Consider the following 14,619-nt stretch of genomic DNA (forward strand, 5'->3'; position numbering starts at 1 on the left):
CAAGAGAGCGATAATTGGCTACAGCTCCCTTATATGGGCAGGGGCTGGACTAGAGCTAATTGGTCCAATACTTCTGTCAATCAATTTCACATAGAATTATGGGTAAAAATGTGACCCAAGAACCTCCAACACACCACAGAGGAATCAACATGGTCACATGATCGAAGGTCCTGCAACGCTAACAAGGTAAGTATCCTATACATTATATTAAATATACATGTTATTAAATATGTACATATAATCATCCTAGAATTAGAATAGAAGAGAGGCGACTAGGGGCTTTCCCACCTGGGGAACCCTACCTGAATGTAGTTACTCTGACTTTGGGGAACACAATACAAGGTACGCTATGGAATACGGTACCGGGACACCACAAACGTTTATTGTCTGCCATTGTGAAAAGTATTGAAGTTGTGCCAACCATATGTAAAATCCGTTTAGAAGCTATGCTGCGTTGCAAAGTGTTTGCCGTACCTGAAGGGGTTAAAGCTATGGAAGAAAAAAGCACAAAAAAGTCCCGCGCAGGTCAGCGACCCCCCCCCCCCCTCCCCCCCTGGGCGTTGAAATCAAGTTGCAGTCTCGAATCCGAAATAGAACCAGAAAGGTCCGCCCCTTGTTGCCGGGGGGTGTGTGTGTGTGTGTAAGTAAGGGACCTGCCGCTGACGTACTTCCTGTCGGCAGCCATCTTGCCGAAGTCCAGTATAAAAGGAGCAGCGCAGCTGGACCTCTTCAGTCTGCAGGAAGTTGGTGAGCAGAGCAAGATGGCGGAAGCACAGGAGAACACGAGGTCTGTGAGTCCCAAGATGGTACCCAGCGCCCGCAAAGTATCAGCGGCCGCAGCTCAGGTGTTCCAGGAGCTGGAGGACTGGCTGCAGAAGCTATCGTTAGGAGGCGAAGAGGCATGCTTGAAAGTCCCGCTGCCGGAAGACGACGAGCAGTGGCCAGCGACTCCTGAGGGCAGAACGCCCGCGTCATCCAGAGGAGCGCCGCCGGTGAGGCTGTCTCCACACCATCGGTCCTGGGGGTCCTGGGCAGAGTTACCGACAGAAGAGTATGATGTGAGTACTCCGGCGGAAGTAGTTTCTCTACCCTCTCTAGTCAGTCCAGCCCAGAGTCCACCCTCCAGGCCCAGAAGTCTCCAGTACGCCCTACTTCACCCCCACTTCCAGAGTGGGCATCCCCCTATTCCAACAGCAGTGTCCGAGAGGGTCAGGCAGGAGGCCCAGATAGCTGCAATTGTGGAAGAAATGAGGGGTGAATACGGCCCAAAGCAATTGGAGCGCCTGTATATCTGCATGTTGGGCCACCCCTTGAGAGGCAAAGATCCACAGTGGTCAAATTCGATAGAGTCCGGGGGTTTGGCACCTTAATGGACTGCTACCATGGGGGCACCGCCCTTGTCAAACGACGAGCAGTCAAGAGAGACTATCTCCCCCCACATTTGCACTCCTTGGAGAGCGGGAGATCGTGGAGTACACCCCAGTTCGCAGTGCACGAGGAGAATGGGCGGCAGCTGTTACCCGACCTAAGAGCCCCACACAGCTCCCCTTTGTCTGCTTTCCCTCTGAGGATTGGAAGTCGGATCCCTTTGGTCTACTGCCTCCACGAGTCAAAGGTCAAACAATGGAGGAGGAGTTCCTGCCCGAGGTGCCCGTCATGGCATCTTAGTACCATCCAGACCCAAGGAAGAAGTCAACAGATGTGCCCAGGCCTACTCCTGGCATTGAGGAGGTTTGACCTACTCAACTGGCACCAACTAAAATGCCTCGGCCTACTCCTGCTGAGGAGGAGGTTTTGCCGGCCCAACAGGCACCAACACTTTGTCCCCCAGTGGCGCAAGCTGCTTTGGTACAGATGGCACTATAGCTGGAGCAGAGTTCACAAAGGGGATGTATGATGTATTAGTGTCTTCAGAGGAGAGAGGAGATCACACAGTGCTGTATTAGTTTTTGCAGAGGAGTGAGGAGATCACACAGGTACTGTATTAGTGTGTACAGAGGAGAGAGGAGATCACACAGAGGTTGTATCAGTGTCTACGGAAGAGAGAGGAGATCACATAGGGGTTGTATTAGTGTGAACAGAGGAGAGAGGAGATCACACAGGGGTTGTATTAGTGTGTACAGAGGAGAGAGGAGATCACACAGGGGTTGTATCAGTGTCTACAGAAGAGAGAGGAGATCACATAGGGGTTGTATCAGTGTCTACAGAAGAGAGAGGAGATCACATAGGGATTGTATTAGTGTGAACAGAGGAGAGAGGAGATCACACAGGGGTTGTATCAGTGTCTACAGAAGAGAGAGGAGATCACATAGGGGTTGTATCAGTGTCTACAGAAGAGAGAGGAGATCACATAGGGATTGTATTAGTGTGTACAGAGGAGAGAGGAGATCACACAGGGGTTGTATCAGTGTCTACAGAAGAGAGAGGAGATCACATAGGGGTTGTATTAGTGTGAACAGAGGAGAGAGGAGATCACACAGGGGTTGTATTAGTGTGTACAGAGGAGAGAGGAGATCACACAGGGGTTGTATCAGTGTCTACAGAAGAGAGAGGAGATCACACAGGGGTTATATTAGTGTGTACAGAGGAGAGAGGAGATCACACAGGGGTTGTAGTAGTGTGTACAGAGGAGAGAGGAGATCACACAGGGGTTGTAGTAGTGTGTACAGAGGAGAGAGGAGATCACACAGGGGTTGTATCAGTGTCTACAGAAGAGAGAGGAGATCACACAGGGGTTATATTAGTGTGTACAGAGGAGAGAGGAGATCACACAGGGGTTGTAGTAGTGTGTACAGAGGAGAGAGGAGATCACACAGGGGTTGTATCAGTGTCTACAGAAGAGAGAGGAGATCACACAGGGGTTGTATCAGTGTCTACAGAAGAGAGAGGAGATCACACAGGGGTTGTATCAGTGTCTACAGAAGAGAGAGGAGATCACACAGGGGTTGTATCAGTGTCTACAGAGGAGAGAGGAGATCACACAGGGCTTTTTCTGTATCTACAGAGGATAGAGGCGATTACACAGAAGGTTAGTCAGTGTCTGTAGAGGAGAGAGGAGATTACACAGGGACTGTACCACTGCAGAGGAGAAAGGAGATCACACATGGGTTTTTTCAGTTTTTGCAAAGGGTTAAGGCAATGCAGCTATGGAGCTGTGCTGATACATACAACAAGAGTAGTAAAAAGAGCAGAATCCTGGATGAACGTCTGGAGCATTAGGGTCTCAATAAGTAATACATGAAATGTGTACGTAGTAATGTAAACACAGAAATCTCTTCAAAGATAGCCTGCTAATATTCTGATGACATTACGATGAATACAGCACTGGAGCGACTCGGATTCCCCTCCCCCGCCTTGTCCTGCACACAATACAACCTGGCACGATGCCTGGATTTCTGGTACCACGTTGCCATTAAACCAGCGTTTACCGTGTCAGTGTGATACGTGATAATCTCAGCAATGTTTACGTTTCATGAAAACATAGAACTGCACTAAACCATTGTATGTACTCGATATGTAGAAAAAGATAAAATCAGAAAAAGTGTGGTGTCCCGGTACCGGATTGCATGCATTACCATTACCTTGTGGTGAGGTGCCCAAAGTCAGAGTCCCTAGGTACCAGTGGGGTCCTCATCTATAGTTAGCCCCTTGTCACCCCTGTAATAGTTAAAATTATTCAAATCCAATGTGTAAATATGTAAATAAAGTGTACTTACCTTGTTGTAGTTTCGCAGGACCTGCGGGTCACGTGATGCGTTCCAAAACTCTATGGTTTTATGGTCCAAGGACCTTTGGAGGAAGTCAGGTGATCGCCCACCATGCATTGTAACGGTAAGTGACAGCTGACATGGACCAATCCAAAACGGCCCTGCCCCTGCCCATATAAGGGAGCGGCAGCCATTAATCTCTTGTCTCTTGTTCCTGTGCTGTCAAGCAAGCAGCATCTCTTTCCTCGTGGACTGCTGATAAAGGAGGATCTGCCCAGCTGTCATCAGCAGTGACTAGGCCCAAGCCTTGCGGCAACGGCCATCTTACAAAACTGTGAGTTATCTCAATCCCTCTTAAGTCTGCAAGATCACCGGACCTAAATACTCCCCTAAATCCGGACGGATCTCTGCATCACTCCTAATAACCTGTTGGATAAGCTAATGGTCCGCGGCATCTGTCAATCACTGCCGTACTACATAGAGACTGTATTGCTAAGACTGTTGCTGTTAATTGGAAGTACCTCAGTAAAGTTTATACAAGTTCAAGTTCATCCCTATTGTGGACCTTCATTCATTTAAACACGCACCTATCGTTTCTGGGAAGGGTGGCGAGAGGTCGAAGATTTACCTCAGCGTATTAACCCTCACCCTGGCGTCACAAGAGACAGGGGTTAAATTAACCCCTCATATACCGAAGCAACACCCCAACTACACTACACCCCCAAGGCCCTACGACAAAGCCACATAAAAAGTGTACAGGAAAAATGTGCATAATTCTTAACAGAATCAGTGCCGACACCGCCTTCACTGACCCTATCAGTAAAGTGGCCAGTACATAGAGCAGGTATATAGCTAGGGTTGCCACCTGGCCGGTATCTTACTAGCACAGACGGTATTTTGGACACCCTGACGGGATTTTTATATTGATCCAATGCTGGGAGTTGTAGTTTTCGTTTGGGGCAGCTGCTACGCCACAGGCTGTATCAGGGCATGCTGGCAGTTGTAGTTAGTAACTAACTGCAACTCCCGAATTTAATTAAAAAAAAAAATGATACTGGTACTGTTAAAGGGTTACTCGATTGGAAAACTTTTTTTTTTAATCAACTGGTGCCAGTAAGTTAAATTTAATTAATCTATTAAAAAAATGTTAATCCTTCCAGTACTGATCAGCTGCTGTATGATCCACAGGAAGTTCTTTTCTTTTTGAATTTCCTTTATGCCTGACCACAGTGCTCTCTGCTGACACCTTTATCCATTTTGGGAACTGTCCAGAGTAGGAGCAAATCCCCATAGAAAACCTATCCTGCTCTTTACAGTTTCTAAAATGGACAGAGGTGTCAGCAGAGAGCACTGTGGTCAGGCAGAAAGGAAATTCAAAAAGAAAAAGAACTTCCTGTGGATCATAACAGCAGCTGATAAGTACTGGAAGGATTAAGAATTTACAAGTCATTTACAAATCTGTTTAACTTTCTGTCACCAGTTGATAAAAAAAAATGTTTTCCAGTGGAGTACCCCTTTAAAAACTACAGATCGGGCTGTATAAAATGAGCCCTCATACAGGCCCATATAAGGAAAATTAAAAAGGTTATAGGGGTCAGAATAAGACTAAATTTCCCCCGCATATGTGTATCCTGTGATGTTACGCATTTATAATTAATTATGCAAATTAGCATTGCCGGTATTTTTGGCCAAGAAAGGTGGCAACCCTATATACAGCAGAACATAAGCACCAGGGAAGACATGATTTGTGTCTTCCCTGCATTGTGCTATATTCAGATTACAAGTAAAGGCCCCTAAACACACTCCGACTCCACACCTGGTGCTTCTGAAATAACAAAAAGTAGGGCAGGGTGCCAACAAATGCATTAGGACCACTATTGGCGGTAGCGATTTCTTAACCCCCCTCATCCGAAAAGTTTTAGGAGTTCTCATGCAACCTTCTCACGCTTTTCCGTGCAGCAGGGGGAGAACGCCTCTTTCATAGCAGATAGCAACTTTTATTATTCTGTCCATGTCCTCCTGCCAGGTTTGTTGCTAGGGTTGCCCCCTTTCTTGCAATAACAAAAAAAATACCGGCCATGCTAATTTGCATAATTAATTATATATGCGTGACATCACAGGATACACATATGCAGGGAAAATTTTGTCCTATTCTGACCCCTATAACTTTTTGATTTCTCCCTATACGGGCCTGTATGAGGGCTCCTTTTTTGCCCCCCCCCCCCCGATCTGTGGTTTTTAACAGTACCATTTTTGTTTTCGTGTGAGTTTTTGATCACTTTTTTTTTAATTAAAGGGGTATTCCAGGAAAAACTTTTTTCTATATATCAACTGGTTCCAGAAAGTTAAACAGATTTGTAAATTACTTCTATTAAAAAATCTTAATCCTTTCAGTACTTATGAGCTTCTGAAGTTAAGGTTGTTCTTTTCTGTCTAAGTAATCTCTGATGACACCTGTCTCGGGAAACGCCCAGTTTAGAAGCAGATCCCCATAGCAAACCTCTTCTAAACTGGGCGGTTCCCGAGACACGTGTCATCAGAGATTACTTAGACAGAAAAGAACAACCTAAACTTCAGAAGCTCATAAGTACTGAAAGGATTAAGATTTTTTAATAGAAGTAATTTACAAATCTGTTTAACTTTCTGGAGCCAGTTGATATATATATATATATATATATATAAAAAAAAAAAGTTTTTTCCTGGATAACCCCTTTAAATTCAGGAGTTGCAGTTAGTTACTACCTACAACTCCCAGCATGCCCTGATACAGCCTGTGGCTCAGTAGCTGCCCCAAAAGAAAACTACAACTCCCAGCATGTTGGACTATATAGTAGTGTATAGAATAGGTCAGTAATGATTTCCTCTCCAGTAACCTCGCTGAGTATTTCCAGTCATTCAGACTGGTATGTGGATTCCTGTACGGATATTTTTTTTAACCCTTGTTTTTCATTGACTTCTTCTTAGCTTGTCTTCTTACTGATAAAAGGATTATGCCAGGTTGTCATCTTAACATTTTTACAAATAAAACATAATATTTCGAGTCATCTAGACAAAGCTTTTAAAGGGATACTACACTGGAAAAAAAAATTTATTAAATCAACTGGTGCCAGAAAGTTAAACATATTTGTAAATTACTTCTATTTAAAAATATTAATCCTTCCAGTACTTATCAGTTGCTGTATGATTCACAGGAAGTTCTTTTCTTTTTGAATGTCTTTTCTGTCTGACCACACAGTTCTCTCTGCTGACACCTCTGTCCATGTCAGGAACTGTCCAGTGCAGGATAGGTTTGCTATGGGTATTTGCTCCTACTCTGGACAGTTCCTAAAATGAACAGAGATGTCAGCAGAGAGCACTGTGGTCAGGCAGAAAGGAAAAAGAAAAAGAAAAGAACTTCCTGTGGATCATACAGCAGCTGAAAAGTACTGGAAGGATTCAGATTTTTTTAATAGAAGTAATTTACAAATCTGTTTAACTTTCTGGCACCAGTTGATTTAAAAGAAAATGTTTTCCAGTGGAGTACCCCTAAAATCTTTCAGTACTTATTAGCTGCTAAATACTACAGAGGAAATGGTTTTCTTTTTGGAACATAGAGCTCTCTGCTGACATCTCTGTCCATTTTAAGAACTGTCCAGAGCAGCATATGGAGATTTCATGGGGATTTTCTTCTACTCTGGACAGTACTTAAAATGGACAGAGATGTCAGCAGAGAGCACTGTGGTCATGATGTCAGCAGAGAGCTCTATGTTCCAAAAAGAAAACCATTTCCTCTGTAGTATTTAGCAGCTAATAAGTACTGAAAGGATTAAGATTTTTTTATAGAAGTAATTTACAAATCTGTTCAACTTTCTAGCACCAGTTTATTTAAAAAAATAAAATAAAAGTTTTCCAAGGGAGTATCCCTTTAAGGGGTTAAAAATGAAAAAAGGGAGCTGATTGGTTGCTATGTGTCTGCAAATACTTTGAGTTGGCTTTACTTACAACTTCATGTTAAAAACATATAGGGGAAGAGTTATCAATCAGCCTGAAACCCTAATTGTCAGGTTTTTCCCATAACAACCAATCACAGCCCAGATTTTATTTCTTAACAAACTCTTGTAAAGTGAAAGTTGAGCTGTGATCAGTTATTATGGGAAAAAACAGACAATTAGGGGTTCAGGCTGATTAATAAATATGAACCATAAAGTCTAATTAGTCAGACAACGTAGGTTAAAGGGGTACTCCAGTGGGAGAAAAAAAATGTTTTAAATCAACTGGTGCCAGAAAGTTAAACAGATTTTTTAATTTCTTCAATAAAAAAAAATCTTAATCCTTCCAGTACTTATCAGCTGCTGTATGCTCCACAGGAAGTTGAATTGTTCTTTTCTGTCTGACCACAGTGCTCTCTGCTGACACCGCTGTCCATGTCAGGAACTGTTCAGAGCAGGATAGGTTTGCTATGGGGATTTGTTCCTGCTCTGGTCAGTTCCTGACATGGATAGAGATGTCGGCAGAGAGCACTGTGGTCAGACAGAAAGGAAATTCAAAAAGAAAAGAACTTCCTCTGTATTATACAGCAGCTGATAAGTACTGGAAGGATTAAGATTTTTTAATAGAAGTAATTTACAAATCTGTTTAATTTTCTGGCACCAGTTGATTTAAAAAAAAAATTATAATTCCACCGGAGTACCCCTTTAACCCCTTAAGGACCAAGGACGTACCGGTACGTCCTTGGTCCTGCTCTTTCGATATAACGCGGGGTTACACAGTAACCCCGCGTCATATCATGGCGGGCCCGGCGTCATAGTGAAGCCGGGACCCGCCTCTAATAGCGCGCAGCGCCGATCGCGGCGCCGCGCGCTATTAACCCTTTAGCCGCGCGCTCAAAGCTGAGCCGCGCGGCTAAAAGTGAAAGTGAAAGTTCCCGGCTAGCTCAGTCGGGCTGTTCGGGATAGCCGCGGCTAATCGCGGCATCCCGAACAGCTGACAGGACAGCGGGAGGGCCCCTACCTGCCTCCTCGCTGTCCGATCGCCGAATGACTGCTCAGTGCCTGAGATCCAGGCATGAGCAGTCATCCGGCAGAATCGTTGATCACTGGTTTCTTATGAGAAACCAGTGATCAACATAGAAGATCAGTGTGAGCAGTGTTATAGGTCCCTATGGGATAACAATGATCAGTGTGTGCAGTGTTATAGGTCCCTATGGGACCTATAACACTGCAAAAAAAAAGTGAAAAAAAAAAGTGAATAAAGATCATTTAACTCCTACCCTATTAAAAGTTTGAATCACCCCCCTTTTCCAATAAAAAAAAAAACACAGTGTAAATAAAAATAAAAATAAACATATATGGTATCACCGCGTGCGGAAATGTCCGAATTATAAAAATATATCATTAATTAAACCGCTCGGTCAATGGCGTGCGCGCAAAAAAATTCCAAAGTCCAAAATAGTGCATTTTTGGTCACTTTTTATATCATTTAAAAATGAATAAAAAGTGATCAATAAGTCCTATCAATGCAAAAATGGTACCGTTAAAAACTTCAGATCACGGCGCAAAAAATGAGCCCTCATACCGCCCCATACACGGAAAAATAAAAAAGTTATAGGGGTCAGAAGATGACAATTTTAAACGTATTAATTTTCCTGCATGTAGTTATGATTTTTTCCAGAAGTCCGACAAAATCAAACCTATATAAGTAGGGTATCATTTTAATCGTATGGACCTACAGAATACAAATCAGGTGTCATTTTTACCGAAAAATGTACTACGTAGAAACGGAAGCCCCCAAAAGTTACAAAACAGCGTTTTTTTTTTTCAATTTTGTCGCACAATGATTTTTTTTCCCGCTTCACCATAGATTTTTGGGCAAAATGACTGACGTCATTACAAAGTAGAATTGGTGGCGCAAAAAATAAGCCATCATATGGATTTTTAGGTGTAAATTTGAAAGAGTTATGATTTTTTAAAGGCAAGGAGCAAAAAACGAAAATGCAAAAACGGAAAAACCTCCGGTCCTTAAGGGGTTAAAGGGGTACTCCGCCCCTAGACATCTTATCCCCTGCTGGGGACCCCGGGGATCGCTGCTGCAGCACCCCGCTATCATTACTGCGCAGAGCGAGATCGCTCTGCACGTAATGACGGGCAATACAGGGGCCGGAGCATTGTTATGTCACGGCTCCGCCCCTCGTGACGTCACGGTCCGCCCATTTCAATACAAGTCTATGGGAGGGGGCGCGGCGGTCGTCACGCCCCCTGCCATAGACTTGCATTAAGGGGACGGGCCGTGATGTCATGAGGGGCGGAGCCGTGACGTCACGCTGCTCCGGCCCCTGTATCGCCTGTCATTACGCACAGAGCGAACTCGCTCTATGCAGTAATGATGGTGAGGTGCCGCAGTGGCGATCCCCGGGGTCCCCAGCAGTGGGACCGCGGCGATCTGACATCTTATCCCCTATCCTTTGGATAGGGGATAAGATGCCAGGGGAGGAGTACCCCTTTAAGTATTATTAACATAACACTATGGTCTGCAAGTTGACAACGTTTAATAAGACGAACTAAAAATTGGTTTAGTTTAAGTTAATTGAAAAGGTGATGAAAATAATTGAAGTAAACTCAGCCCAATAGTTTTTGCAGTGCAGATTACGGGCATTGCTTGTTTTTACCTGGGTCCTTGTTTATTCTGGATCATCTCCAAGACCTCAGGCCGAACCTGGATGACTGGTTGCCTAAAAGAGAACAATGCACAATTTATCATAGAAGTAAACTCACAAAACACCCGTTCTGTCTCCGTAGGCCATGGGATCCTCCAACAGCCAAGATAGCAGCACAGAAAGCTTCTTCTGGGAACTAAAGGGGTTATCTATGAATAGAAAAATACAAAGCTAACTTGACTCCATTCACTTCAGTGGAACTGAGCTGCAGAACCACACCCAACCTGGAGACAGTAAGGGAGCTTTTTTTTTTTATTTATTTTTTTTCACTTGTTTTTTTTATGGCAGTTTTTGGATATCTGCCACTGCAGTTTTTGAGCCAAAGTCAGAAGTGGATCCATAAGGGAGGAGAAGTGTAAGTCCTTCCTTTATATGTCCTATTCGTTTTGAATACACTTCTGGCTTTGGCTCAAAAACTGCAGTGGCAGATCTCCAAAAACTGCCACAAAAAAAAAACAAGTGGAGACTTAGCCTTACAGCATACCTGTCATAGTGCAAAAAAAAAAGAAAAAAGTGATATGTTACTCAGGACCCAATCCTGATCATGTGCATATCATTTTTAGGTGTCTGGGACCTATATATCCAGAGATATAAGCATTTATCTGCTGGTGAGTTACTTTTTCATTGTGCAGGCTGGAGGGGGCGTGTCAGTCTGTCTCCCTCACAGGAGCAAGCCTGTGCAGTCAGCCAATCAGTACTCTCTACTCTGTAACCCTTTCCTCTCTGGTTTTATGCTGTGTCAGAGGAAGATACTTGGAGCTTGCCTGCAGTAATCAGAAGACATTATGGTGAATTCATAACAGTAGTTTTGCATACACAATAGAAATCTCCTATATTGCATACGGTATGCTTTACGGCCGGTATCCAGCATGCTGTAAAATCTAGACTAGTCTGTCTGGCTAAAAGACAGGCGACCCCTAGTGGTGGCTATTTTGAGCATGAATTTCAGTTGAAAATTAAATTTTTTTTTAACAGGTGTATATTGTGAAATGTAATGAGTCCTGCAATATATGAAAAGTTTTTAACAATGACAGTGCCTCTTTAAAGAAAGTAGCTCTGTTTTCCTATTCCTGAATAGTACTGCACTGCACTGATACTTCAGTCTGGTAAGTTTACATATAGTTTACATTGTACACTCTTGCTCAGAATTTACTAAGGCTGTGCAAGTCCTTTGATAGATCTTGTGCAAATATAGAATCGCCCCCCCTCGCTCTACCGTACACTCCTTCTCTACCTCACAGGAAAAGTGAACGTAGGGATTTTGTTCTATTGCTTTGAGGCCAGGATACCATTGTGGTTTTTTGTCCATCTTAAAAACGCCAGAAAAACTGTCACAGATTTTTCCTGCATTTTGTCAGTTTTTCTTGCGTTTTTTTTCTTGCGTTTTTGCTGGTGTGTGGAAACAAAAAAATGTACTAAACTTTTTTTCTTCGAAATTTAGATACGTGAATGCAGAGGACTATGTCAGACTTTGTGGATTGCGACGATGAACAGCATATTTTTTTTTAACTGTCAATAAAAGGGTTAACGAGGGCTGTGGGGGGAGTGTTCTTTTAACAAAAATTTTTTTTCAATGTGTTGTGTTTTTTTATAATTGAATTTTCAGGCTTAGTAGTGGAAGGCGTCTTGTAGACATAATCTATTACTAGGCCGGGGCTTAGCGTTAGCCCCCAAAACAGCTAGCGCTAATCCCAATTATTACCCACCGCCACAGGGGTTCCAGGAAGAGCTGGTATCAACAGGCCCGGAGTGTCAAAAATGGCGCTTCTGGGCCTAAGCAGTGACAGGCTGGCATTATTTAGGCTGGGGAGGGCCAGTAACAAATGTCCTCGCCACCCTGGTAACATCAGGATGTTGCTGCTTGGTTGGCATATGGCAGATACTGAAAAAATTAGGGAACCACACACGTTTTTTATTTATAAAAAACAAACAAAAGAAAATGCATAGGGTTCCCCCTATTTTCAGTATCAGCCAGATAACAACCAAGCAGCAACAGCCTGACGTTACCAGGGTGGGGGAGGACCATTGTTACTGGCCCTCCCCAGCCTAAATAACGCCAGCCTGTCACCTCCTAGGCCCAGAAGCGCCATTTTTGACGCTCCGGGCCTGTTGGTACCGGCTCTTCCCGGCACCCCTGTGGCGGTGGGTACCGGGGTGATAATTGGCGGTTATCGCTAGCTGATTTTGGGGCAAACGCTAAGCCCCAGCTTAGTAAAGGATTCTGTCTATAAGACCGGCTTCCACTACTAAGCCTGAAAATTCAATTATAAAAAACAAGACACATTGAAAAAAAAATTTATTTAAAAAAAAACACTCCCCACAGCCCTCGTTAACCATTTTATTGATAAAAAAAAAAATGCTGGTCATCGTCGCAGTCCACCGAATCTGACATAGTCCACCGCATTCACGTATCTGAAATGAGAAGAAAAGAAAAACAAGAAATATGGTTTAGTACATTTCTTTTGCGCTCTCCCCTGGGAAGAGCGCACATAATGCAGCGTGTTCATAAATAGGGAGCCTCCAATTGTTGCTAAACTACAACTCCCATCATGGGGGCTGTAGTTAAGCAACAGCTGGAGTCTCCCTGTTTGGGAACTCACTTCCAGAAAGGCTCTGTTCCCATTATGCAAAACGTGTTTTATGAATTATGACAGTGTATATTGGGGCAGCGTAGTTTAGACACATGTAAGGCCGGTTTGTATAGTTAATAAATGCGGATCGCAACAGATCTCCAGAGAATGATCTGCTGCGGTCCACCTTTAAGTTAAAAAGCCGTCGATACCTGCAGCTACACTGCGCTCCTGTGCTCCTATATACACTGACATAATTCATAATCCCCGCCGGAACACGGGAGCTCTGATTGGTGGATAGCTATTGACCAATCAGAGCTCCCCTCTCCCAGCGGCGATTATGAATTATTACAGTGTATATAGGAGCGCAGTGTAGCCGCATGTACCGCCGGCTTTTTAACTTAAATGTGGATCGCAGCAGATCATTCTCTGTTGCAATACGCATTTATTAACTATACAAACCAGCGGTACATGCATCTCCACTGCGCTGCCGCCAGCTTGCATATACGTATATACACTGTAATAATTCATAATCCCCACCGGAACACGGGAGCTCTGATTGGTGGATAGCTATTGACCAATCAGAGCGCCCCTCTCCCGGCGGCGGGGATTATGAATTATGACAGTGTATATCTTAATAAATGCGGATCGCAGCGGGTCTCTGCAGAATGACCCGGTGCGATCTGCACATCAGCCCCTGGACTATAACTGCCATCATGAGCAGAGTCTGTCAATGATGGGAGTAGTAGTCCTAAAAGTTCCACAGCCGGCGGATGTGCAAGTGCCATCCCTCAGCAGCGCTGCGGTACTACAACTACTCCCATCATGAGACAGGCTCTGTCCCATCATGGGAGTAGTAGTCAAAGGGCAGAGGGGCAGATCTCAGCAGATCATTCTCCTGCGATCCAAATTTATAAACTATTCAAGCCGCCGGTACATGTGGCTACACTGCGCTGCCGCAGGCTCCAATATACAGCTCTTATAATTCATGCTCCCCACCGGGAGACGGGAGCTCTGATTGGTGGATAGTTATTGACCAATCAGAGCTCCCGTGTCCCGGCGACGGGGATTATGAATTATGACAGTGCATACAAGAGCCGGCGGCAGCGCAGTGTAGCCACATGTACCGCCGGCTTTTACAGTTAATAAATGCGGATCGCAGCGGGTCTCTGGATAATGACCTGCTGCGATCTGCACCTCAACCCCTGGACTACAACTCCCATCATAGGCAAAGTCTGTCCATGATGGGAGTTGCAGTCCTTACTGTGTGAAAATAGACACTTTGGTATGTGTCCTCCGAGGTGGTGTATATTTGCGAAAAAAATTAGACTTGCGTTCTTTTTGTGCGTCCAAAAAAAATGCAGTTGGTAAATCGATGTGTACGGGAAAAATGGCTCTACGGTACACTCGAAGGGTGACATTGTTAGAAAAAGTTCCACCAAAAAAACACACAAAAAGAACACAGAAAATATCATACACTTGAAAATGCTCTATATAGATTGATGAATCCCCACCCCCATAGTCTTTAAATTTAACATGAAAACGGGAACTGTCTACAATGAGGGAGTCGAAAGGGATTTTTATTTATTTTTTCATCTAAGAGCCGAGGAACGTGCTCTCGAATCACTCAAAGTGCAAGAAAAAGTGCAAA

The 14,619-nt window shown here is 44.0% G+C and overlaps 1 protein-coding gene across 1 annotated transcript in view; it reads left to right on the forward strand.

Moving 5' to 3' along the window:
• Positions 1-655: 655 nt before the first annotated feature.
• LOC130296197 (sperm protein associated with the nucleus on the X chromosome N2) overlaps positions 656-14,619 on the forward strand; it is a 28,899-nt gene continuing 14,935 nt past the window's right edge. The window contains exon 1 of the mRNA XM_056547496.1: positions 656-1,058. Coding sequence (XP_056403471.1) covers positions 1,054-1,058 — 5 coding nt within the window. The 5' untranslated portion in view covers positions 656-1,053. The remainder of the gene's footprint in view (positions 1,059-14,619) is intronic.

The sequence above is a fragment of the Hyla sarda genome, chromosome 1, assembly GCF_029499605.1.
Source record: "Hyla sarda isolate aHylSar1 chromosome 1, aHylSar1.hap1, whole genome shotgun sequence".
Lineage (NCBI taxonomy): Eukaryota > Metazoa > Chordata > Amphibia > Anura > Hylidae > Hyla > Hyla sarda.